The sequence below is a fragment of the Hyalella azteca genome, unplaced genomic scaffold (assembly GCF_000764305.2).
Source record: "Hyalella azteca isolate HAZT.00-mixed unplaced genomic scaffold, Hazt_2.0.2 contig14641, whole genome shotgun sequence".
Classification (NCBI taxonomy): domain Eukaryota; kingdom Metazoa; phylum Arthropoda; class Malacostraca; order Amphipoda; family Hyalellidae; genus Hyalella; species Hyalella azteca.
In genome coordinates this window covers 1,119-28,937 of record NW_025944519.1, presented here as the reverse complement: position 1 = coordinate 28,937, position 27,819 = coordinate 1,119, and the positions used below count along the sequence as shown (strand labels likewise).

The 27,819-nt window shown below is 39.5% G+C and overlaps 1 protein-coding gene across 1 annotated transcript; it reads right to left on the bottom strand.

Annotated features, from left to right (window-relative positions):
- Positions 1 to 110: 110 nt before the first annotated feature.
- On the bottom strand, positions 111 to 27,819 carry LOC108668292 (histone-lysine N-methyltransferase SETD1B-A). The gene is made up of 21 exons (XM_018155477.2): positions 27,761 to 27,819; positions 15,550 to 15,730; positions 15,215 to 15,332; positions 14,884 to 14,979; positions 14,440 to 14,623; positions 14,043 to 14,191; positions 13,674 to 13,735; positions 13,094 to 13,348; positions 10,904 to 12,487; positions 10,445 to 10,574; positions 9,582 to 9,764; positions 7,992 to 8,094; positions 7,376 to 7,543; positions 6,469 to 6,731; positions 5,957 to 6,199; positions 5,389 to 5,542; positions 4,899 to 5,084; positions 4,379 to 4,647; positions 3,805 to 3,999; positions 3,079 to 3,336; positions 111 to 2,719 (listed from the first exon to the last, which is right to left on the bottom strand). The coding sequence occupies exons 2-21, from the start codon at positions 15,714 to 15,716 to the stop codon at positions 2,546 to 2,548; spliced, it is 4,941 nt and encodes a 1,646-aa protein (XP_018010966.1). The 5' UTR covers positions 15,717 to 15,730; positions 27,761 to 27,819; the 3' UTR covers positions 111 to 2,545.

Sequence of the window (27,819 nt, the reverse complement as noted above, 5' to 3'; positions counted from 1 at the left end):
ACTCCAACCAAAACTCTATGGAACGACCTAAAGTCACATCAAGACATATACCATTTCTCCACGATTCCTCCATTCAAAGTAGCATTAGAGGGATAGGATGGAAACATCAGTAAATTAATGCCATTTATTTTTAAAAGTAAATTTGCAGTTAACATAAGCACGGAATGCCCAACTTATCGGCGCAGCAATTGGCTCGAAGTTGGCAAAGGCTAAAATACACAAATGTACATCACACACTAATATGTACATATCAAACACCAGACAGACATTTCATAGCAAATATTGTACTAGTGAAAAATATATACAATGGTTACATTTGCGCCTCAATAACATCGAGGTACGGATCAGTGACATAAACAACAGTCCAGAGTGGAAAAAAAAAACAAACGTCGGGTCCGATCTTTGAATTTTATGTCTGGTAATACGATAAGCCCTAAAAACATTTACTTCTGTTGTGTGCAGGAGTTAAAACGCGGGAATTTCTGTAGGGCCAAGAGTTACATTTAAAGGAGACTATATCAAAATAAAAAATGAATTTACCTTCATAACAAAATATAGTCTGGCATCAATGGGAGTCGATAAGAAGACGAGCTACAATAAATAGTGCAAGTGAGGCTAATATTCAATTATAAACAATAACGACTAAATTCTATTTTTATACTCGTATTTTGCTGTTAAAACAATTGCATGAACTTTGTGATACGCAGTTGAAAGTAATACAGGCTCTTGTGTGCAGCTAGTGAGCAGTAGTAGTCGCACTGCACAACCACTGTACCGTACCACAGTTCGAAGTACACTTCACTGTACTACACTGTACCGCAGTACTACACGCACCACGTAGTAGAGCTCTTTGAAGAAATACGTGCTCCATGAGTGCAGCATTACAATAGATGTACAGAATACTTGTGTTCCGCCGCCCATCCGTAAACATGGGACGGATGAAGGATAGTGTCCTACGTGTGACGAAATGAAAGGAATAGAAAAACATAAAATTCTATGGTCTAGTTAGCTAAATAAAATAATAACAAATAAAAATTAGCTAATTGAGGAGCAGGTGGGCGCGTTGTGCCACGATCATGTCAGTGAATTAACGCGCGGTCTTAACTGCCATCGCTGTTCACGACTCGTAAAGTTAACAGAAGAATATCATTATGAGGACGAAGAGAGAACAAACATGTTCTACTACATAGACTTATTCAACTTTCGTAATTATCGTTGAGAGTAACCATACACTGTATAACAATTACATCAACAGAGAAATCATGAGAAATAGACTCTTCGAGATGTTAAGATAAGTGAGAGCATAATGTCAAATCTGCCAAATGATGTCAATGTAATGCATGACAACTCTCAGATTATTTGAACGCAGATGGCGGTAGGGTGAGGATAAAATACTTCAATATGATGTACTAGGGGAGAAAATTCGGATTGATAAGAAAGTTAACGACGGGTGAATCTGAGAGGACGGATGAGACCACGTAAGACCACGACCGTCCGGTGTATCCACCGTTCATCTGGGGCTTTTCTTGTAGAAACAATCGCAAGTTTAAATTTGTTTCTTGACATAGAAACTGTTCCAGTTGTACATGGTCTCAGAATGTCAGACTAGTACTATTCCAACAAGATAACATAGCTTCGTGAAATTTTCGTTTCCAGACAATAAAAAAGAAGATTGCATGCTAGCGCAAGACTCACATCTTGAATCGACTACAATACTGAGGGTGCGATCACACGACTTCATCTGTTCTGGCAGTAATAAAGAGCATAGAAAAAGCTCAAGAGGAATAAGGAAATTTGTACTTGAGGATCACAACACATCAATATGAATCGTTGCAGTTACTACAACAAGTAAAATCCTGCAGGGCCTCCCCTCGCTCATTAAAGTGAGAAACGATCTGGGATTGAACAGCTCTAAGTAACAAAAAAGCGCGTTTACAAATAAGCAAAGCAAGGCATGATTAGCTATAAATGACCATTCACAGGGCAAGTATAACTCGTTTGCATCAATCCTCTCTAGTGATTGATTAGGTTTTAATTGAAACGTTTAAGAGCATCAACGTGCAAACGATAACAAACCAGAATAATTATCTTGAGAAAGGGCATGCAATTTTGTATGAGTAGCATATAAGCTACAAGATGCGGCGCTAACGTGTAAAACCTTCATAGAGGCAAAGAAAACATTGTAATCATTTTGCATTGAGCAGGTATCAGACTAATTTCTATATTCGTCAAGTTGAAGAAGTTAAACAACAAACTAAGGCTCTGGCTCAAGCGTTTGACAGAGCACGCACAAAACAAACTGCAGTGAGGTTAATCAGACGCAATACAAAACAGATCCTCGACACCTGATGCAGGTCAAACGATGGCCACGATGAAGTGATAATGCCAGAATGAGGGGAACCAGTAACGGGCGGGACGAGAGAGCGATTAGGTTCTCATAAGCCACGGGCGAGAACTGAGAGCGATTGGGCTGTCATAAGCCACGGGAGAGAAGCGAGAGCACTTCAGCTCTCAACATGAGTGGACAAAAGTGAACAAGAGAACTTTAGTTGAGAGTTCCCTTGCATTGAGGAGCGCCACACAAACAAACGATTTTCTCGTCTTCGATGGGGAATTTGTAGTCGTAGGTGATCTCCTCCCCGCACTGGATTGGCTGCTTCGAATAAATCACAATTTTCTTGCGGTTCTCCAAGTTGACGATCTTTGCATAGCAGTTAGGCTGGAAAATTGAAAACGGGTCATAATTCAATGAGTCATAACGGGTCATAATTCATAATGAGTCATAATTGACGATATTCAATTAACTAATAATAAAAGATGCTATTATTGTACAGTAAATATTGAAAATAATTATTCATGAACCACACACTGCCGTCAATTACTTTTCTCCAATAACTTAACACCAATTCATATCAATAGAAATTTTGATAATTTAGTACAATTCAATCAACGAATCTCCTATAACAATAATATAATCATTATCACATATATTTTCAAATCATTCCTAACACTACTTATGTAACGTACAAATTATCAACAGAATCAAAATCTAGAAATAATAAACTGGACAAAACTCACATTGCAGGAATGGTTGATGAACCTAGCAAGATTTCCACACTTGGTGGCATCGATGATATTTTCCACGTCAATCCTGAAGAGATACGAGGACCCGATGCCCATTTTCTCGTAGTTAACTTCCCTGAGGTCGGCCATGATGGACCGGATGGTCTGGCCCACGTACTCGATGACCATCTCGTCCGCAGCGATGGGCTCCATCGCAAATAAGCCCCAGTCGTGGATGCGCGACTTGCCGAACTTAAGCTGCTTTTTCCGGAACTGCAGGGTACAATCAATTTGTTAAGTTTCGAGATCATTTTTCAATACCAAAACAACGGTTCAGATATTAGGAATTATTTTATGAACAAGTTTGGGTATGAAAAATAGAGACATACCCTAGCTTAAGCAAAGAACAATTTTTCCAATAAACGAATCAACTATAGATGATAGTACGTGTACAAACAATAATTTAAAGGAAGACGTGACCAGATTAAACTTTTCCACGCTCGTTATCATATTAAAGACAAGAGTATGGAAGGATTGCGAAATTTTTCTGCAAGTAACATTGCACTTAGCCTAATGCAAATGACATTCCCATGTTTCACTTTGAACCAACTGAGTCAGATAAGAGGACATGCACATGTATTCAACTTTTAAACAATCGTCAACTCGAGTAGATGAAATTTGATAAGCAACTACTACGTCAACAAAACATGAACCAAAATGATTATAAAATGAAGAGCGTACTTTGAGTTGATTAAACTTGAGGAGCTCGGACTCAGTGGCTTCGTTGCCGAAGGCGGTGAGGAGGCGACGTTGGAAGGAGCGCACCTCTCTGCTCACTGACGTCTGCGTCGCCTTCACCTTGCTGCTCTCGCGCTCCGCCAGGCTCTGCACGGCCACTGCAGGCTTCGTGCTAGCCAGCTCCTTGTGGAAAGTGAACTGAAAAAAGCAGTTATTGGGTAATAATATCAACTGTACATGAACATTTTTTGTTACAAACCTACTGTGTGAAGAATTTTTAGCAATTATCACAGGACATGAACAAAACAAGAATCACGTTACAAAAAATTGAAAGATGAATGCAGGTATAGCTAACATTCATTCACAAGCGAAATGAACAACAAAGGGCGATACTGACATCAAACTTTCATTTTCGTTTATTTGAACTGGCTAATTGATTAAATTCCACTGATATTCAAATCAAATCAAGTTCACAGAATCGTGAACACAGTACACACACAGAATTGTGAATGCATCGTACTTTATCCTAAGATCGTTAGACCGACTGCCATCATAAACACGTGACTGCGAGACGCACCTTGTGTTGTTGCTTCTGTTTGGAGTCGACCTTATAAATGCCTTCAGTTCTGGCCGAGCCTGTCTTGTGTTCAGGCAGTTCTTCGGGCTGCTGCTGGAGCTGTGATTGTTTTCTTTTCTTCCTGACAGGGGACGCGGTAATGGAGGGAAAGGTGCTGCGGGTGGGCGGGTGATCGACCCAATGAGTGTCGTTCAACCAAGGATGATTGTCTGCTACCAGGAGTCGTTCATAGCAACTCTTCAGCATTTCTATGTCTTCTTGATCAACACCTGGTCAGGGTAGAATAACTATTAGACTATAAGAAGTATCTATAAACACATGCAAATAGTAGTAATACATTCAAGGGATCAGAGCAAATAAGGCGCTTAAGATAAAAATGTAGCAACGACATACGTGAAAGTGAAAATTTAATGCAGATAAAAAACTTGAGAAAGAAATTGTTCGCATCCTGTGTAGACGTTTGCATTTTACGTAAATGCAGGATTAAACATGAGCTTTTCAAGGTTCGAGCAAAGCTTACCATGATTGAGGAAGTCAACCATAATGTTGTACTCCTCCATGTCCGACCGCTGACGGAAGCCCACAGGCTGTACAGGTGGTTTTTCTTTTGGTGGCAACACAGCCTCTAGTTTTTCTCGCTCCAAAACCACAACAGGGGCCGCTTTCTCTTTTACTTTCTCCAACCTGACATCTTCCTTGTCTTCATCTGCAATGGTGTGAGGAGTGACGTCATGAGCAAGATAACAATTTAAAGTCAATTATTCACGAGGAGATACAGACTACAATGGGGGGTCACTGAATCTGAAGGATACGTATAGAATTTAAGTCTCAGCTGCAAAAAGCTGACGCCAAAATGGGAATATTATCATTAATTAACGATATTTGTATTATTTAAATCAGAGACGTACCTTTATGATCGCAACAAAAGCAAAATGCATTTCAATCAAGTTCATGAAATAGATAGCGATGTGACAAAAAAGTATTAAAAGTTATACAGAAATAAATTGCACCTGGCGGCGTGAGACATGTAACATCCGGAATCTTGAGGGAGCAATAGCTGTGTTCACTCAGCACAGGGTGTCGGAGGTCAAAAATATCTGTGATTAGGGACTTGTCTTCCTGAGCAGCTTTGTCTGAGGCTGCCGCGCTTTCCTCGCCTTTGACCTGAACAAGAGAACACGTCTACAATTTGATGAAGGTAGAAACCGATAAAAGTGATAACAAAGTGACTATGTCATTGTCTTAAGCAATAACAGTTATTAGTTAGTTATTTAAGCAACACAAAGAAATCAGTTCTGAAATATAATTGATTCGAGTGAGGCACAAAATGTAACTCAGCATAATGATGCAAGACACTGCACCGACATCAATGAAATTGATTGCTGCGTCTTATCAGACAAACAATCCTGAAAACTGTCGTTTTTGCACAAACATGAAACAATTAATTCATGCAGATATAATAATTATTGGTAGTAAGAGAATCAGCAACCAATGAAGTAAAAGGGGATACAGTGTACCAAAAAATATAATAAATGGCAAGTGAGCATGAGTGCTCCTGTCTCCTTCGACAGCCCGCACCTCGGAAGAAGCTGCGCTAGGAGAAGATAACAATTTAGCCCCTGCCGTGGCAGGAGTCGAGTCGTCGTCCACGACGATGAGGTCCTGGTCCATGGGTTCATCGGGCACGTCGTTGTCGGAATGGTCACCGAACGCATCGTCGGAGTGCACGGATGCGGGAGGCAGGGGCGTCGCCGCTCGTTCCTCCGTCTGAGGCGTGGCGCTCCGCCGCAACAACGACGAGCGGATCTCGGCCTCCGCCACCTGTGCCGGACGCGGTGCATGGTAACATATTCACTATGACCCTTCAAAAATTGTCAATTGATAAGAAATAATATAATAGAATAATGCATAAATCACGCAATGTCAATTTCACAAGATATTATTACCGAGTCAGACATTGAAGCTACCTAGAGCATCACAAGAACCATCGAACGAAAAATATTTAATGAATAGAAAAGCGAAATAGCTGAGTAAGTTTTCCAACTGCCGCTTCAATAGCCATATGGCCTATCAAGCTCATCACAACTCACCTTTGCTGCCTCGCTTTCATCCCCAACAAGCGTCTCAATTTCAGTCGACTGAAGCTCTTCGTCATCTGAAGATTCTGATGACGTGGCAGCTTCTGACGATGATACTGAGGAGGAAGATTCTTCAGATGATGACTCGTCATCCTCGTCGGGAGCTGCCTCGTCGTCACTAGATGCTGAAGACTTGGACTTGACGTCTTCCTGCTCTGCTCTTTCGTGAGCGGCTTCTTCGTTGTCTGAAGACTTCGCGTCTGATTCATCCGAGGCTGAGGACACGAAGTAAAATAAGTAAAACAAGAGGGAACATATGACCATATTTGTGTAGTCTATAGTAAAATAAAAAATATAAATATTGTTAGACGAACAATCTCTTATGCAAAAGATTGTTATACAATGAGAAAAAATTAAATACGCAAACAAAATGGGGAAAAAAGTAATGCAGGTTGCGGGAATTCCCGAGAGTCAACTCACTGTTTCGTGAATTTTTTAATTAGTTCACCATTTCAGTCAACACACAGACCACACACACACACCGCAACACAACACGAAGGACATGAACAGAAGTTAAGTACAAGGAAAATCATGCAGAAACACAATCAAGTAGCTTTCAGTAAATAGGTATAATCAAGAAAGAAATATTTTTCAAGACCATTGCCTCAGTTTTTAAGGAGATAATAGAGTAATTTCCACTGAATATATTCTCAAAGAATATAACTCAGTACTCACTGCAGTGAGTGACAGAGAGCGCATTTTCTCGTCGACGAAAACTTGAAGTTACGGACAGACAGACGGACGGACGGACGGACGGACATGGCAAGCACAATAGTGCATTTTTTCCATAAATGAGAAAATGCGCTAAAAAGAAGTAAGTACCTATATCTGGCGACCATTAGAGCTGTCATAGACTCACATGTGAGGACGGTGTCAGCCCACTTCCTGCGGCTCTTGTGCTGACGTTTGGGCTTGTCAGCGCCGCTCTTCTTGCCGTCGTCGTCAGCCTCGGACGCGCTGGCGTCAGCGTCAGATGATGACGTCGACTCCAGTCTTGCTTTGCCGCTCGCTTTCTTGGCCATGGTTGCTGCAATATATTCAAACCAGGTTATATATAATAATCATCTACTGCTTCATTGTCTTGAATATGATAAGTGTTTGTTTTCATAAACCAATACAAGGTACAGGAATATGGTATTACAGGATTTCTGTTACAATTTTAGTGCATAATCAACAACCTTAGAGCGAAGCTTGTTCCTGTTCTTAATAGTTCAATATTGAATGAATAATATGTTAGGTCATGAAACCAGTAATATATTGACCTAAATATTCTACGAGCCATTTTATAATGACCAATAAATAAATTAATCAACGTGAATAATGAAATTCAAGACTTCGAAGCTGTAACATAAGAAACCTGTCAGAATACACATTTTCAACGATTTAATTTGAAACAACCCCTAAAAAATTTTTTTCTATAATAATTTAGTAAAATTAGTATTATATTTTAATGATAGGACGTGCGTAGAACCGACATGTTGGGGCAGACGAGCCAGCGGACATGTTGGCCTCGTCATCAGACGGAGCCTCGCGGCTGTCCTCGTCAGCTCGCGGGGGCGACGGTGGCTTCATTTTACGCTGCAAACAATGCCAAGAAGGGCTTTTTTCAAAATGAAGTAATTCTTAGGTTCTTTATTAAGTCTAACAAATATAGCGAGTCGTCTGGAAATTAATTAAGTTTGGTAATTTGAAGAGAGAAACTTAACTCAACTAACTAAGTGGGTTAAAAATTTTATATTAATCCAATTCAGACAGGCTATGCATCCTGATCAGAGGATCTTTAGGCCCAGAGTTTGAGCCTACTTTCAATTTGATTTTCGTTTTTGCAATAACTAAAATAATATAACAGGAATTGAAAGACATGGTAATAAAAAGCGATTAGACTTTGTACGGAATAACGTGTAGGGAACAAAATATTTACCGAGTCAAGATACCAGGAGTAGAATTCATAATAAATGTATTTGACTATGAAATACAGCCACTCCGACAAAGAGGTTATCAGCTAGGCAGATGATCTGCGGAGGTTTCGTCAAGTCAAGCGTGACAAGAGCTGTCAAGAGCACGAGTAAAGACGCTCATTATTGTGTGCAGGAGGCACAATGAAGAAAATCTGTGCCGGTATCATGTTGAGTAGTACATGTGTAGTGGAAGTAACAACTTCTTCAATGACGAGTACTATGTTCGTTTCTACTACCTGAATGAGTAGAAGTTTTCAAACTCTCCCCTATTTAAACCAGTAAATTTGGCGACCTCTAACTTGCTCCAAGCCAAAAAAACCTAAATTTCAACGTGCATGGGTGTCTGATTAAAGCCTTTTCAGTCACGCATTACCGAAGATAGCTCTAGCTTTGGTCGGGAAACGCAATTCTACGTATAAATTAATTAAACTAGAATTAGTTAATATACAATTATCAAAGCAAAAAGTTTGCGCGTGGACGAGAATACATAATTCGAGCCCCGTTTAAGTACGCAAGGCGTATGGACACGTTACTGTATCGACGCCAGCAAAACCAAGCACGAAATGTTGTGGTCATTGAGTTTTGCGTTAGAATTAAACATATTTCCCCATTAAATAGCGGTATTTTATGTAGAGTGTTTCATTTTGACCTTAACGTACTTCGTTTGCCAATATAAACCTAGAGAGAACGTTACGATCTCGCCTCCTAAAACGCCTCGGAGCCACGCTACCTAATTAAATGAACTGAACGAAATAGAAGAGGAGTAGAAGAATATTAAACACAGAGGTGAGTTGGAGTTATGGCAGGAAGGATGATGTCGTTGAAGTTGTATTGTCGATAATTGTGCTGCTTAATTACGAGGCCATTTTCAAAGTAAATGATATAAAAATGCTGACGGATGGAAGAAAAAATGTCATCATTTTTTTCCAGTAGGATAAGGTTTAAAAAAAAATGACATTAGCAATCAAGCTATAGTAAGAAATATCTCGTATTCAAACATACCAGTTACATACGTAAATTACAGTGAATACATTTTGCAATACCAACCTAGGGAACAATTACAGAATATCACAAATTTTAACATACTTTTATGGTGTAATAACTCACAATTTTCCTGAAGGAGGGCATTTTGGGCATGGCAGCCCTAAAGCCAAGTCCCCGGATGCCCAGCGGGTCCACCCCCCCGAAGGCCCCCGCGCCCTCCTTGTCGAAGAGCGACGCCAGCGTCGACACCCCGGGGGCGCTACGCTCCCCCCTCACGCCCCCAGCCGGCTGCTGGTCCTGGTCACGCTGGGGGCACAGAAAATATATGATGCCGGTGTGCTGACATATAAATGATGCTGGTGTGATGACATCAGTAAATGATGCTGGTGTGTTGACATCAGTAAGTGATGCTGGTGTGTTGACATCAGTAAGTGATGCTGGTGTGTTGACATCATGTGTGTTGACATCAATAAATGATGCTGGTGTGTTGACATCAATAAATGATGCTGGTGTGTTGACATCAGTAAATGATGCCGGTGTGTTGACATCAGTAAATGATGCCGGTGTGTTGACATGAATAAATGATGCAAGTATGGTAATATAAATATGAAAATTAAAGTACGTATTAAAGTAATTAAATTGCTGAAGTATGGTCATTCCATCAAGGAATAATGCAACTATCTTCACATCCACGAATGATGCGGTTATGTACAACGCAGCAATGAAGAAGGCCGCTTTATTCCCTTCTTCAAGTTTAAGAAACTATGTGTATCATTTCTTAGAACACAACAATTAGACCCACAACTGCATGACGCCAAAACCTCATTGCAGGGACACGACGTCGCGTGTCGACATTATGTCTGACCAGATAATTCCTGCATAGAAGTATAATCACTAACTCTCTTGCCGTTAATTTCTCCTGGTATAAAGAAGTGCATCATTAAAGTTAACTTAATTTTAATATTAATACAGTATTAATAACTTACTTTGTGCGAGGACTGGTTGGTGTCCCACCAGGCCTCGTAGGTCTTGAAGGCCGTCATCTCGATCATTCTCTTCATGAAATCTTTTTTGAGGATCCGCATGAGCTCTTCAATGACCACAGCCAGCACGCCGCTGATGTACGAAAAGAGTACAAACACAATTACATGACATATAATTACCATGTCAATGAGACAATCAAGCAATCGGCAAAATTATTTCACATTATTTGGTCATCAGCGAATCTACAACTTGTTCATAAAACACAGACATTATTTATTCTCTAACAATAGATATGCTCGAATATCATTCGGTGATAAAAGAGTATTTCACATCACAGGCTACATTAGAGAATGAAAACTTGTCAATGATGAAATTTTTTAGTACCTAGCTCTTTTAGGAAGGCTATATTAATTGAAGAGCAACATAAAGAAAGCATGCGAGTTAAAGAAACATCGACTCACTTAAGCGTGGGCTGGTGGTAGGCAGCAGAGTGTCTGGCAGGCACCTTCTGCTGCAGCTGCTGAGGCTGCGGGTGTTCACTGTACGGGTCCCCGTAATAAGAATAAGCTTGCTGCTGGTGCTCAGGCCCGTAACCGCCGTAGGACAAGTGCGGGGGGAGGTGATGCATGTCGTGAGGGGGACATGGGTACGAGTAGGGGGGTGGAGGGTGAGGAATAGGTCCTGGTGTGTACCCCATGGCGGGGTGATGCTGGTCGGGATGTGGGGGAAGAGGTGGCAGAGAAAGAGGGGGAGGCAACGGAGGAGCAGGTGGGTGTTGTTGAGTAGGTGGAGGTGGGTGGAATGGAGTGGCTTCGGATGTCTCGCCCTCTTCGGAGCTCACACTCGACATGCTCATACGATCATCTTGAGTGGCCGCTTCTTCTATTCTAGCTGCTCTCTCCTTAGCTTCCTCGCTCTCTTTCTTTCTGCGTCGTCGCTCAGCTTTCTTCTCACGCATTTTCTTCAGCCGTTCTCTGTTCTCTTCTCTATCCTTTTCTCGTGCTTCTCTCTTGAGCTGACGACTTTTCTCAAACCAGAGGAGGTATTGTTCACTTGAGATGAACGGGGACGGAGGAGCGGACAAAGGCTTCTCATCAGCGTCACTAGCATCGCTCTTAATGGCATCGTTGCTGGCACTGTCTTCACTCGGAGACTCCCAGTCACTGACTCCAGCAACCGAACTTGCTTTTGAAGACTTTTTCTGTTCATCAACTGTTTTGGCTTGGGAAGCACCATCGTTAGTTTCCTTAGGAACTACAATTTCGGCATCTACTGACTTCACTGTGTCATCAGCAGGTGCGGTAGAGGGTTCCTCTTCTTCTTTCTTCTGATCGTCAGCAGCTTCTTCTAAACCAAGTCCTAGGAAGGACGCAGCCATGCCACCATCTTTACTCTGTAATAACATTGCAATTCTCGTGTCCAAGTCAATATGATCTTCTTCCTCCTCCTGCGCTCTTTCGTCTTCCAAATCTTCAGATTCTTCGTCCGACACTCGCTCGGCGCCGCTTATGCCATCCACGATATCATTTCTGAGCCCTGCAGCTACACTAGATGCTTTATTATCATTGTTAGTGTAAGATTTAGCGGGAAGTCGAGAAACTTCACTTGGCGATTTTACTTTTACTCCGTTAGTTTTGTGACTATTTCTTACATGTTTACTACTAACACTAAAGTCGTCTATAGGGTCATTCCTGTCTTTTCTAGGATCATGATTGTGTGATTGATTATAGTTGAGGTGGGAAACGGTGCCGTTGAGACGAGTGGTCCGTTCTTGGTCTTGGAAATCTCGGAATCTCGCCTCCCAAGGATGAGGAGGATAATGGTCTTTTGGACAAACGTCTTTAGACGGCGGATAATGATCCTTGGACGGTGGATAATCTTTGGGAGGAGGATAATGGTCTTTAGGTAAAAGATAGTGATCTTTATGAGCTGGGTGAGGTTCTTTGGAGGTATACTGATCTTTATGTGGAGGATAATGGTCCTTGGCAGAATCTTGGTGAGGATAGCCACCCCAAGGTGCCTTGGATCCATCCAATGGAGTGTACCTGGAGATCGTAGAACAAACTTCAAATGATGGGTTTACCTCTGAGCATTGTCATTTAACTACAAAGACCCTAGAGTGAAGACTTCACGCTAAGTAAAACATACCAATATTTTTCAACAGATATAAGCAGTCATTTGCATCGCACTTGAGATAAAAACAACTTGGAGTTCAGAGGATTCGGTTGATTTATTTTCTTAAATTGTGCAATTTCAGAGTGTGTTTGATAAGGTTTAACATTTTTACACATGCACAAAGTTGACAGTTTGTTAACTTTGAATTCTAGTTGTCGAATTATAAATTTAAACTACAAAACCTTCGAACACAAAACATTTGAATTTAAATGTAAGTTAGCAATGGGCCACTACGAGCTTTGAAGGAAAATGTAAACACAAGCTTTAAATATGCATTAGCTGATACTCTTCACACTCATGCCTTCTGAATGGTCAACTCAGAACATCAACAACACAGACTTTGCGGGGCAATTTTTAAAACTTAATAATTTAAAGATCGAATTGGGTTTTGAAGAATTACGCTCTGCGCGAGGCAGGTTTAGAAACAAGTTTCAGGTAGCGACGCTCGGCAGGAGCTGCCCAGCGCGGCAACTTACGGCGGCCGGTAGTCGTGATACGGAGGGTAGTCTGGGAAGTGGTGGGGCATGGGGGGCTCTGCAGGGGGGATTCTGGGAGGAGGAGCTGGAGGAATTCTTGGGGGAAGGGCATGGGGTATGAAGTGTGGAGAGAAGGGATGAGTTGCAGAAGGTGGTGGGTAGGCAGAAATGGGAGGCGCAAAGTTCTGGATGGTGTGAGGGTGAGAGGGATGGAGCGGTTGCTGCAGTGAGTGATTCGCTTCATCTTTATTATGTCTGAAAAAACAAATGAGTGCATAAGTGATAGATAAATACGTTTCAACTAAACAAATACAATCTTTCTCGTAACTGTGCCGCTCTCAACAACAAACTAATGCTCCTAGATTACATCTGATGGCCTGAATTTTGGTCATGAGACACTAAGGAGTCTGCGACGCGGGGTAAAAAGAAATAACTAGAACTTATCAGAAGCGACGAGAAATATTGGAAGAAGCTAAAACAAAATTTTAGCTATCTACCAACTGGATCTTGACAACAAACAGTGCAATAAATTCAGCAATATGTATCAACTGCTACAGCAAGTCGTAGTATGACTCCATACCTTCTGCTGGAGTCCACACTGCCGTCTCTGAGATGCTTCACCACGTCCTCAGAGGAACTTTCCTGCACAATAAATTGCCTTATTCAAACCTAAGTCTATTTTTATAGATAATTAGAGGAAATACCTAACCATTAAACACATCAATACTTTCATAGATAACGAGCAAGTTCACACATTACCTAAGATGTGTCAAGCAGCAGAAAGAACTTTGATACGATAATAAATATTCAAATTCGAAACATATAACAGAATGATATGATAATGGAGTAAAAAAATTTATTTTTAACTAAATAGGAAATTCGTATCAATATGCTAACATATCAATAAATATGTTTGTTAGAAATATAGCAGGAGTTTGATGAAAGCAACCTTGATGTGAGAAGTTGTGAGGGCGGGGGTGTTGAGCTTGGAAGGAGGAGGGGGAGGTCTTTTACGCGCCTCCTTAGCCTCTTCTTCCTTCTTGGCCTCCTCTTCCAGAGCGCTGCTCAGCTCTGCCACACGAGCCTTGCATTTCTTCCCTAGGTTGTTGAGAAACATACGAGAATATAAATGCAAACAAATTAAGCTATATTTTTTTTTTCTAATTAATCCCAGGTTTTTTTTTGCAGTTTAGCGACCGTCATAAAATGTTTTTCTTAGTGAATGAGTGTTGCATCCAACAATGCAATAAAAACTCTATGTCCAACGCAGCAACGTTTGTATATACATAAATACTTTCGATATCAGAAGTGATAGAATAGCAGATATATAAGTGAGTGAAACGAACCAAAAGGGTCCAAGAAGACGTGAAGTTTGCGCCCCATGAGTGTAGCATCATTAAATTTAGCGACGCAGTTCTGTGCAGCATCGGCGTCCTGGAAGAGCAGGCGCGCCACCCCGAGGTGCTTGTGAAGAAACTCGTGCGAATAAATGCTGAGCTCCTCCACAGGTCCACATTGGTGCTTGCATACCTCAACCACGAGAAAATAATACCAGTTAATTACACAGAAGACAGTGGCTGAACATACAAGATGGCACTATTGCAAGAAAACATGAAATAGTTTGTGCACTAAATTAGTTAGTGGCACTGCCTAACAAGTACGAAAACTTATTTTATATCGCACTTCGCTGACACCACGTCTCAAACAAGCCAATTCAAACGAAAAAAAATAATTCTTTTGTAAACTTCAGGAGGGCGCATTATATTCAAATGAAAACAAATAAAACTCACAATTTCGTTGTAGAGGAATTGCTTATCAATGTTATCGTTGACATTGAAGATGGTAACTTCCAGGGGCGGAGGATCACACACGTAGTTGCTGTCAATCTGAAAAATAAAATACGTAAGTAAACAGTTCCAAATTAATGTAAAAATTCAATCAATCTTCATTGAACAATTAAAAGGCAAATCTAAGTTACTGAAATAGAAAAGGGCTGAACAATTAAAAATATGATAACCGTTTAATAAAATACTGATTGCATTTTATACACTCAATAACACGACTCAGTATGATATTATGAAGAGACTCAATAAAACCATAACTTTTATAACTATTAGAGACCTGGAAACGAGGAATAGGTAAATCCATAGTCTCGGAGGAGATCCAGAGCCGGGGCTTGCGAGGATCTCGTACAGGCAGCACAGGAAACATACTCTGGCCTTCCACAACTCCCTCAAATCTGAGAAAATTATAATTATTTTAAGGTAGCACATGAATATTCATCACAAATATGCTAGCAGAAGATTTTATAGCCTAATTTTTGTGTATGTGAGACTGGAAACACTCAAGTGGACAAAGCTCCATTGAGTTCTGTATTCTGTATACATTTTTTATTCTTTTGAATAGAAAACAAAATTAAGCCAAAAATTCCAGAATAAAATCTATAAAAAAATTACCTGTATGTTTTTGTGTTGCCAGTGCCAAGAAGAGGATCAGCCATGAGCTTGTAATTGCGCTTGAGAGGAGGTTCAGGATGCTGACTTGACCCATGGCTGCTGCCCTGCTGCTGATGGTTCCATCTGTGACTAGTGGGAGGTTGCTGGCCATGGTTATGTCTGTCCATCCCCTCACCAGCAACTGCAACAAGCAATTTGGACATGAGTGCAATGCTTTGTGAGGATTAAGCTAAGTAGGGACGTATTTTAGGGTAAAAGAGTAAAAACCATATTCGCAGACAGTGGCTAAACTCAACAGCTGACACTGACCACTCTTACACTGAACGCCGGCGCCATAGGTCAGTAATGCCCTAATTAACGTGTCCTCGTAATAGGAAATCGTCGGAATTTTCCATACATGTAGCCCGTCTATTGTGCAGAACGTAAGAAACAATCAAGGGGCCATGCTAACCTATCTTGAATCGATTAGTGCCGGGTGGGCAGACATCTAACACTACGACGAGACTTCAAAGGCCACCACGACACGGCTGCACTTGCGGAGCGTCAGCGCTCTCGTCAGCTCCTACGTCAGTCACCTTGACTGCTACGAAAAAATTTCCCATAGAAATTTATTTCTTTTGTCATTTTATAACTCTATTTATTTGTTCCTTTCTGAGTACTAATTGCTCATACTTGTTCTCCGAATACCCTGCCATTTTGTCGACCTTCTCGAAGGAATTCTGTTATCTTTAGAATCGGTGGACGAGGGTAAATTTAGAGTAGATTATCTCCCTATCCGCGTGACATCTTAGTCAGTTTGTCGCATACTACATCAATCTTAATTTTGTTGGCGGCGGAAAAATTAGTTTTACTTTGATAATCAGGTGTTATAGCCGGTAATCCTATCATTATTTGTACATGCATAACTTTTGTTTATTGTATATGACGCTATCTCAGGAACAGCAGATAATTTCGCAGCGCACGGTCTCGCAGCTCAAGCAAAAAAATGATACAACTGTCGTATAGGCCATAGGGGATATGAGCTCGACGCTTACGTTCTAGAGCAGCAGAAGTTCCTGAGAGATGAGCGTGAACGCGCGCGCGAGTTAGGGAATATTCTACTCGAGACGGAGTAGAGTTTGATGAAAACGAGAGTGAGAGCTACGGTAGACAACACGAAACTTCCGTGTCTTCGGTCCGGAGTAGAGCTGGCTATATGGAGATCGATAGCTTACAGTCCATTGCTAATAGACCCTAAGTGCCTAAGTTTAGGGATGGAGATGACATCGCTGCTATTTTTATTGTATTTAATATAGCCGCAGAATTTCTTAACAGCAGCGCAGATTCCCATTCAGCTAGGAAAGGAAGTTAGTTTAACTACTGAAGTGACACGTGATTATTTCCGGTTGAACGCTTTGCTTGCTGGGCTCAACAAAACCCCTAATAACTATCCATTTTTTTTAATCCGCTAGAATCGAACCACATGAGACGTACGAACAATTCGTATGTAGCTTGAGACGCAAGCTCAATTATTGGCTGCATTCTAAAAAGACCTCTAAAACTTCTTATGGTGTCTACGAGTTAATTCTTAGAGAACAATGAATTGCTTCTGTCAGTCCAGACTCACGGCTATACTTGAGAGAGTGAAACCCATCCTCCTATTGAGGAACTTGTCAGTCTTTCAAACAGTGGGCTTCTGCGCGAAAAATTTACGAGTTGTCTAATGAGCTTCCAACCTTTGCAGGAACCGCTATTTCCAGTAAGAAACATTTACTCTGCATATAACAAACTGGACGACAAGACTAGATAGTATGCGTTCGTTGCCACGATACGGTACGGAGGGCCAAACGAAGACTAACTGACCCCAAAAAAACCCAGCTTATACTAAAATCACACCGCTCGGGCTAACATTTGCTTTAACGAAATACACGCAGCAGATAGGAAATACAAAGCATCTGGAACGGAAGAGAGTTTACTCTATTGTACGCAATACAGGTTGCAGTTGCGTGATCGTGTAATCAGAGTTAATTCCCGATACCAGCGTGTGCCCTGAAGAAACTGTTCAGGTGACGGATTATCTCGGCAGAGTCTATGAACTTCCTGTTATCAAGCTTTAGGTAAATTGCCCATTACTTTCTTGGTTGGACAAATACCGCTGTGGCCCCCAATTAAAATTTTCTCTGTTGTACATAGTAATATTCTGAGTGTGCAATGTCGATTGTTCGGAGCATCAGCGACTTGACGTCTCGAGGATTCATTGATAGAAGAGACTTAAAATAAGATGAATTCCTCGCAATCCGGACCCGTGCCAGTTCAAGCAGTTGGCAAATGCACCCATAAATTTCTGACTTAGACTGCTTCATTTGTCACCGCGGTACAAATCTTGAATTTGTAGTCCACTGGCGCATCACTAGGCGTAATTAGGAGGAAATTAATTTCTGGCGAGACTAAAAGATTAAATGACGGCTCCAAAATATTGATTTGTTCGTGGGAATGGCCTTCTGGGTCGATTATGCGCGAAAATTTGAGTTGCTCGCAACGTACATTTGAAATATTTAATTCTACTAATAAATTGTCGCAAAATTGCGCTTTCAGTCGCTGAAGAATCTGTGTTGGCTAGTCGTATTTTTGCTCGCAACGAAGTCAAGCATTTCCGTTTTTTCTGGCCATGATTTAACTATGATAATCGTAACTTGGTGGCGTTAGGTGATGAATGCCAGCGTATCAGTGACAAGCATATTAAACCTGCACCACTGACGAGAATGTCTGGATGCGTCTGGATGGACATAGTAGAACAGCTCTTACCCGATGCAATCCTGCTAGCGCAGTGGTTCCCAAAGTGGGCGATATCGCCCCCCTATGAGCGGTGGAAAGATTTTGGGGGCGGTAAGGAAAAAGAGGACGACAGGAGGGCGGTAGTACAAAGTCAGAAGTTCGAACGTTTGTTTGACGGTTTGTTAACAACATGTGCAGCATATGACACCCAGGGATGGTTTTTTCACCCAGATCTGTTTTTTAACCTCTCCTAGGTTTACGTCTCGGAGAAATTAACGGTCGGACTCGCGGCCGGTCTCACGGACAATTTCCAAATTCAATGATCAAGAAATATCTCTCAAACTAATCAATGTAACTCGATGAAATGTTTGGCTCGTAAAATTTTTTTGAACTTTTCCTTCATTTTTGAGTTATATGGCAATACAGGCCGAAATTCACAGTGATCAAGGAATTTCTTCAAAACTAACTGAACTGATTCGAACGAAAATTTGAATTTACAGTCTTAACTACCGAACGGTACTGTTTAGCTCGCGAAAATTTTTTCGATTTTGCCTTCGCTCGCAAGTTTGTTTTTCATTTCACATTCATTCGTGATTTAAACAGCAAAACGTGCTTAAATCCGCAGTAATCAAGAAATTTCTTCCAAACTACTGAACAGATTGGAACGAAACTAAGTATTTAAACACCTAACCTCAGCAATGGTGATGTTTAGCTCGTTACAATTTTTTCGATTTTACCTTCGTTTGCCAGTTATACGGCTATACGTGAACGGCTCTTGGTTATACCGGCCGGTAGAAAAGCCGGTCGTTTCTCCTATATCTGTATAACTCGCGAACGAAAGCAAAATAGAAAAATTTTCACGAGCTAAACCTCGCCGTTAGGAGGTTAGGTATTTATATACAAAGTTTCGTTGAAATCTGTTCAGTACCAGTAGTTTAGTTTGGTTGTTAGAAATGTATATTCAAAATTTCGTTCAAACCTGTTCAGTAGTTTGGAAAAAATTCTTTGATCACTGAGAGTTTCGGCCTGTATCGCAATATAAGTCACGAATATAGGTGAAATTTAAAAAATTTCACGAGCTAAACATCATTGTTAGATTCTGTTGAGTACATGTTCCAAGTTTCATTGAGCTGCGTTCCTTAGTTTGGGAGATACTCCTTGATAATTGAATTTAGAGATTGGCGGTGAGACCGCCACTAGTCCGGCCGAAAATTTACCCAAGAAGTCCTGGGTTTCTAGAGCTGAAACAGTTATAACAGCTGAAAAACATATTGGTTTACCAAATAGGGCTCTATTAGTGAAATACAGATTTGTCTTTAACCTTTCTCTTTTAAAATTGCAGCGTACTAAATTTCATGAAAGAGGCGTATGTTTTTATAGGAGTCTGTGGTGAGGGGGGGGGGCGCTAGAAATTCTCCAAGGAACCAAAGGGGGCGCCAGCCTGAAAAAATTTGGGAACCACTGTGCTAGCGCAACAACTTATTCCATGGCTGTTGCCGAAGCCCTCATAAATTTTTCTTGCGTTGGAATACCACGCGAAATTTTAAGCCACAACCAGGCCAACCACAACCCTGACATGCTTCTGAAGTATCATCATACTTGAAATTAAATCCTGCACCTGCTGCTACATCTTAGGAAATCTTTCATCTCATGCTACAATCTTAGAAAATCTTGCATCCGATGCTACCGTCGTATACTGTTGATTGTTGAATTAATAATGAATAAATTTTCCAGTGTAATTTGAACATAAATTATCCAACAAATTAGACCATCTCACTTATGCAAAACCTTCCACCAATTCCACAAAATGTTGTTAAGTTGTAACTTGATCTGCTGCAGGAACTTGGTCAAGGGAATATTGGTCAATACTTACATATAATCAAATGAATTGAACAAAAGAAGTAATTCCTTCCACTGGCCAAGACCCATAGACTTCTATCCTTCCTATTGGCTTTGAAGATACAAAATATACCTGCTTAATAAAACTGCTTCATTGTATGGAAATTTCATGTCCATATATTTTGATTGAAATACATGGCTCCAAACTCGTGTACCTATATAAATGTTTGGATCTTGTAACGGAATAAGCACCACAGTAACGTTCCTGATACGAATACACACACCCCAGTAACATCTGGGGTGCTTATTCTTAACAAAATCAAAATTATTTGCTTCACTTTCAAATTATGCTACATTTATTAACATAGTCTTTTTAGAACAGAAAAAATAACTGCTATGGACATGTTGTTTAGGTTCTAATATTCACAGTTAGGTCAGCAGCATGCATTTAACAACTGGATTACTATGTAACTAGAACAAAAATAAGAAAAAGAATGTCATTACATGCTGAATTACCTCTAACTTGATAGAAAGTTTAATATTCTATCCATGAAGCAACTAATGAGTGATGGCATTGAGAAAACTTTTTTCAGGTTTTTCTAGATAACTTATGAAATAATGGTTTAAGCACTTTAAAATTAGAAACAAACTTAGAGGCTTTTACTATTGTCAATGCTAAATAATAATGCTCAAGCTTGTATTTCTAGTAGTTTTCAACTAGAAAGCTGAATAATGCAAAATTCAAAAAATTTCACATGTTGAATCAACATATTAAATCAACACCAAACTAAAATTAATGTTAAATATATAGTTTAGTTAGGACTAACATAAAATAGTTCCAAAAAAATGGGTAAAGTTCATTTTTCTAGCAAGTTTGACACAAATTGCTAAAAACACATAAGAAAATCTAGACAATTGCAAATTATCTTAATGGATTTCAACATAAAGGAGATATCTGGTGGTCATTTTTTTATTTCATGTCCCTGTGACAGGTCCTGAATGACTGTAGATCAAGTTATGAGATCTAGTGGCATAAATAAATTTTAAAATGGGTGGGTTTCTTTTGCAACTCGAATTGGCATGGTTCTTTTTATAGGCTGGTGCTATATAGTCTCAGAAATTTTGTTGTTGCTGCAAATTCAAATAACTCCTGGCTCTGAAAATTGAATTATGGTTTGGAGATTAGATATTTCCCTGCCTGATAGGTACCTATATACTTACACATATATATTCAAGTTTTGGTCATTAGCCAGACAGGATTGGTACTGTCAAACAGGGTAATAAGGAATGGGCAGGGTAACCGGGACAGTCATCTCGCATTTTGCAGAAATGTTGTAGCAGCTCAACTAATCAAATATTTGCATAACTAAAAATAGTGGATTAAAGTTCAATATTTTTATTTAAGTAGCATAAAGCAAGTTAAGAAATCATACATTTACTTCCTCTAGAAATCTCTGAAATAAAAAGTGTGAAAAGTAAGATTTTGGAGAAGTACCCTCAAATGGGGTTATAAGGGACAGTTTTGAGTGTTTTTTGCTAATAACTTTTTACCGTGAAACATTTCATAAACAAGCTTGGGCTCATTTTAAAGCTCTTTGGAGTGCTACCGGCAACCGGGGCTACTCGGGACGGTTTGAGCGTTTTTTGTTAATAACTTCTTACCATGAAATATTTCATCATTTTATAGCTCTTTGCGAGGGCTATCGAATGGCATCTTAAAAAAAATTCCATACACTATTCATAAGGTGCCAGAAGCAAAAAAAGAGTGCCCCGAGTAGCCCCGTTCTACGGGGCTACTCGGGACAAGGTTGTTGTAAATGCTCAATGGCATGTTCATGGGTACGGTAATATCGCATCAATAATACGGTAATCAGTGTATATGGTAATATCATATCAATAAAGGAAAAACGAGTAAAAATCACAGAAAATGTCATTTATTCTACCTCTAGATCATCTACAATGAAAGAGGACTTCAGAGTACTGTTAGTAATGGATGAGTACACTCTGCATGCTTCAAATATTTCAAAATTTACTTTTATTGCAAGTGTCCCAGATTACCCCATTCCCAGGGGTAAATCAGGATGGTTTTATTTCGAGTCTGGCACCTTACGAATAGCATATGGAATTTTTTTTAAGATACTATTCGATAGCCCTTGCAAAGAGCCATAAAATGAGCCTAAACTTGTTTCTGAAATGTTTCATGGTAATAAGTTATTAACAAAAAATGCTCAAAACCGTCCCTTTTTACGGTATATTTTTTCTTTATTGATATGATATTACCATATACATACATTACTGTATTATTGATGTGATATTCTCCTATCCATGAACATGCCATATAGCATTTCTTCTGTATCTGTAAGCTTACAGGTAATTTCACACCATTTTAATTGGGTCAAGTGAATTTACTATAATGGAAAAAGGCTGTAAGAAAACATACCTGAAACAGAAAGGAATATTTTAGTGACAACCATCATATTTTTTTATTTTTTGGAGAAATAAATCATAGTTTAGGTTAATTACTATTCATTCTATGTTGGCCGGTGCACATTTCTATCTATGACATTCTATGCACAATTTTGAGATGACCAGTGATGCATTAATTTTTCATCGAGTGAAATTTTTTGCTGAGCAAGGTAAATTTAACACGTTAACCGCCAGCATGCAATATTGGAACTTCCCCCTAGCGCCAAGACTTCTACGCGCCAAAATGTCTCAGCTGGTCAGGAACAGCTGCAAGGTAAGGTGTGTATGTGTTATACTCTCTGTCTAGTTTCTTCTAGAACAGAGTAAACCATGAGACACATGTGGTAGATAAGGATGTTAAATAATCTTCATTTTCCTTCAGCGCCATGTGTGCCACCAGTGGTACAAGAGATTAGGGTACATTGGTGCCTTTATTACTGGCTTATATTGCGACAATAGACACAGTACACATTGGATCATAATTATTTGGCCACCAGTGGTTATAGTTTTGAGCTCTCAAAAAATATTTTTTATATTGTAGTTAGTAAGTAATGATTTTCATTTGTTAGTTTGTTATTTTTAATGACGCCAAGACTTATTACATACGTTTATTTCATTATTCCATTATTTCACTCCCTACTCCTAATTGCTCAGCATTACGATAACAAATTTCATACCAAGAAACCCTTGTCGATGAAAAAATTCTGAGAATCTATTGCTCACTCACTCATAACAGGAAACTGGAACAAAACGAACGCAGGACGAGAACCAGCTGTTATAGGCGGGAAGAGAAAGTTTCATTACCTTGTCGAGTTGGAAGATCCATGTTGGAATGTGAGAAAAAGATGTAGAGGGTGTTACAAGGTGCTGTTGAAAAATGAAAGCTGCTCAGTTGCAGCTGCAAAAGCAAGAAGAGTGAAAGCAATCTGCCTTTAATGCGAAAATAAGCCACATTTATGCCCTGGTTGTTTTGAAAGAACCCACTCTCATATGTAATGTCTGATGTCTAATGATATTATTGATTCATGCTTCATGGGTAATTTTCCAAAAGGTAAACTCACTAATTATGATCACCAATTTATGCGGATTATTTGTTTTATTGGAAGATTTTCCTTTCTTACCATTGAATTTTAGGTTTGAGGAAGAGTCTGATTTACGGAACAAAACTTTAGTTATATTTCGTTTGAAATTTGTATGAAACTATTTTTTTGAATAGTTATGCCAATAAATAAATAAATTACAACACTTGTTTTGATAATGCATCCTTCTAGCCATGAAAAATGAGTGAAAAACAAATTTGAAATTAAATTTGTAAGAGATCCACCAGTGGTACATATGACATTCATTGAAAGCTTGTTTTGTGCCACCGGTGGTACATGTGGCGGTTAATGTGTTAATCAAAATTTGTTTTTGTTAATTAATTTTTTTGTTAACTGGAGCCATTGCTAACCAAGGTTCTAAGTAAATGTGTTTTTAGGGGCATCCCTTATTACCCTGGGGGTGTATCTGATTACCCGGTCTTGTGGAAATGGCCGCCATTTTTCATGGAATGACATACAAATTCTGTCAATCAAGTTTATAAGCCAACACCTGTGTGCAACTGTTATGTAAGTAAAATTTTTAAATATGGCAAATATTTTTTTATGCTACAGATTTTAGCAGAGGTACTTTTCTCAAATTCTCACTTTTCACACTTTTTTTTCAAGGATTTTTTAGAGGAATTTAGAGCCGTTATGTATAGTAATGTAAATGTATGATTTCTCAACTTGCTTTATGCTACATAGATAGTAAAACGTTGAACTTTATGCCACTACCTTTATTTAGTTTAGCAAAATTTTGATTAGTTTAGCTGCTACAACACCTTATTACCCTGTTTGACAGTACCTCTGCTAAGGTCTGCAGCAAAAAAATATTTCCGCAGTATTAAAAAATTTTACTTACATAAAAGTTGCACACAGGTGTTGGCTCAGGCATAGAATATATCTACTTGGCAAGCTGCAACTAAATTTTTGAGCCATGGTTTTAAGGATTTGTCAGCTGTGATTCAATTTTTTCAAGCCATGAATTCCATATTTAGGCCACAAAAAGCCATTTACAAGGCTCAAATTTATTTTAAAATTCCATTCACGTGTTATCCCAAATCTCTAATTTTACCCTAAAACAGTCAAACAGCAACAATAAAATTTTTCTTTAGTTTAAGCTGAACACTTGTTAATGCAGCCTGGCTGCTTTGACGTGACCGCAACTATGCGTGATCTTCAACAAAACATTTAGGTTGACTTGTTTACATTACAATGATTACGTTCTGCAGGATATTTTGGTGGGAACGATAAAACAATGCGGATTGCGAAGTTGGAAATTTTATAAAATGACATGTTTGCAAAGTGCAAACCATGATTTCTTCAATTAAACAAAAATTTATGACATTTACGCTGCAAGATTTCATACCTACTGAAATTATGATATTAGAGCCGAAAAAATAGGACTTTTCCAGCCCTGTGTTGGCTTACAAACATGATTGATGATGACATGATATCTCATTCCAAAAAAAGACCCATTTCTGCAAGATGGGCCATATGGTAATAAGGGACAGTAAGGACACCCCTAAAAAGGCCACTGTGTAGAGAGTGGATTAATATTGCAAGATCTTTGACAATGCTTCAGTAGCAAAATTTACGCCTTCAGAAGATCTTGCCAACACATTTAGATTGAAATTCTTGCATTTAATACATTTGTCAGTCTTTGGCCAACTATTTAGAAAAAATTAAGGTTTCCAGCCATGGTCAGGAAGATGTGCCAGGTGCGCGGGAATTTATTTTGTCATTTTAACGACCTGCGCGGTGCGCCGTACTATGCTGGTAAAAAAATGCGCCGTGCGCCATACTTTAGAAAGCTAAAATAGTTTAAATATGGACGCGCGGCAACGCAAATTACGCAATTGCACTGACCATACACACAAACGTGTAGGTATCCGCATTGTGTTGTGGTTGGATATGAGTTAACTAGATTGCTAACGCGTCAACTCAGGTTCTAAGAGTCAGCACAGTTATGAATATTCATTCATAGATCACAATTCAATTGGACACGAATTACAAAACTAAAGAAGGCAACATGGCTCTAGATGTGCCATCGGTGCCTTGTAATGAATGACTGGAGTCTGGACTGGTTGCGGCAAGTAGGGTATGAGTCAACAGTACGAACTTTAGCAATCTAGTTAACTCGTATCCAACCACAACACAATGCGGATACACGTTTGTGTGTACGGTCAGTGTGATTACGTAATTTGCATTGCCCCGCGTCCATATTTAAACTATTTTAGCTTTCTAAAAGTACGGCGCTGTCGGCGCATGGCGCATTTTTTTACCGGCATAGTACGGCGCACCACGCAGGTCGTTAAAATGACAATATAAATTCCCACGCACCTGGCACATCTTCCTGACCATGGTGGTCAGGAAGATGTGCCAGGTGTGCGGGAATTTATTTTGTCATTTTAACGACCTGCGCGGTGCGCCATACTATGCTGGTAAAAAAATGCGCCGTGCGCTATACTTTAGAAAGCTAAAATAGTTCTACTATTTTAGTCGACAATATACGCGAGTATATTGACTACGCGAGTTAAACTGACAATAATAAAATGTAAGACATGTCCGGGTTACTTCTGACTCTTCCGCTTGTCTGCCTTGTCGGATACGGAACGTACGGTAATCGTAAACTGCGGCTATTATACATACGAAATGTAAACAGACAGTGTTCAGTGTTGCCATATGACTTTGGAGAAAATTTCTTCTAAAATAAAGTTCTAGATTTCTCATTCACCAAATTTCCGTATCAAGAAAAATCATATATTAATGAAAGATAATTAAAGGCATACTGTACTGAGTATTACGTCTGTTCCTCCACAAACTGCTCGTGCGCGACAGCGTGATGTAGAATTGATGGCCGAGATTGCACAAACACGTGCGCGAAGAGAATCAATTTTCATTACATTGTGCCAACTGTGCACAGCAATAGCTTAAAAAAAGTGAAAACGCGCGGGAAAATTCACCGAAAACATACATCATCCTGAGTGTGGGTTTCCAGTACGTTGGATGGATCAGGATGCAGTGAAGCTTGTCCGGAAATTAGTTGTGATGAGCTCCCGCCTCCCGGCTTCCTGCCATAATATCCTAAGGCCTAAGCAAATGTAAACAACAAGTTTATGATTGCATTATTGTGGTCACATTAGAGCAGTCAGACTGCATTATCACTTGTTCAGTTGATACTTGCTAATTGCTATACAATCAGACTGTTTTTAGGGTAAAATTAGTTATTTGGGGTAACACATGCATGCAACCTTGTAAATAAGTTCATGGCTTGTAAATAGTTTTCCATTACTCAGCGTAAATGGCTCTTCATTAAAAATAACCCGGCGACGCATCTTGAAAATGGTTGACAACAATTTGGCCTTAAAAACCCATATATTGGCGACGCTGCTTCCCGCCTCTGCACCCTGGTAAAAAAGCATTAACAGTAGAACATTGATTAGAAAAGGCTCCAGACTCCAGTTAACAAAAAACCAATTAACAACAACAAATTTTCATTACATTTATCTTTCTCTAAAATTCTCAGCTCAGCAGAAAAAATTTCACATAGCTAACAAAAAATTAATGCATCATTCATTCATTGCTCATCACAGAATTGTGCATAGAATGTCACAGATAGAATTGTGCACTGGGAAACATAGAATAAAAAGTAATTGATATATTGTGTGATTATTTACTGTGATATATTTCTCTAAAAAAATATGTTGTTCTCACTAAAATCTTCCTTTCTTTTTCAGGCATGTTCTGTAGTAAGTTCACTTGACCCAATTAAAATGGTTTGAAATTACAAGCTGTCCTGTAAGCTTACAGATACAGAAGAAATGCTATATGGCTGCTGATATGAAGCTTGCAGTGGAATGAGTGGATTTTTGCCAGATGCTCACAGAACATCTCGCAAAAATGAAAACAAACAATGAACTCAAACTTGTAAGTCTGCAAATCTCCAAATTATAATAAATTGTCAAATTTAATAGGACAATATCCAAAATGGGTCAAACAAAAATTAAAACCATTTATTTAAAAAATAATCAGGAACTAGGCGTGATAAAATTAGTACTTGCATCACTCACTTGAGAATATATAAATATTTCACTGTTTCCGCGCAAGCCACAGGTATGGCATTTTCGTC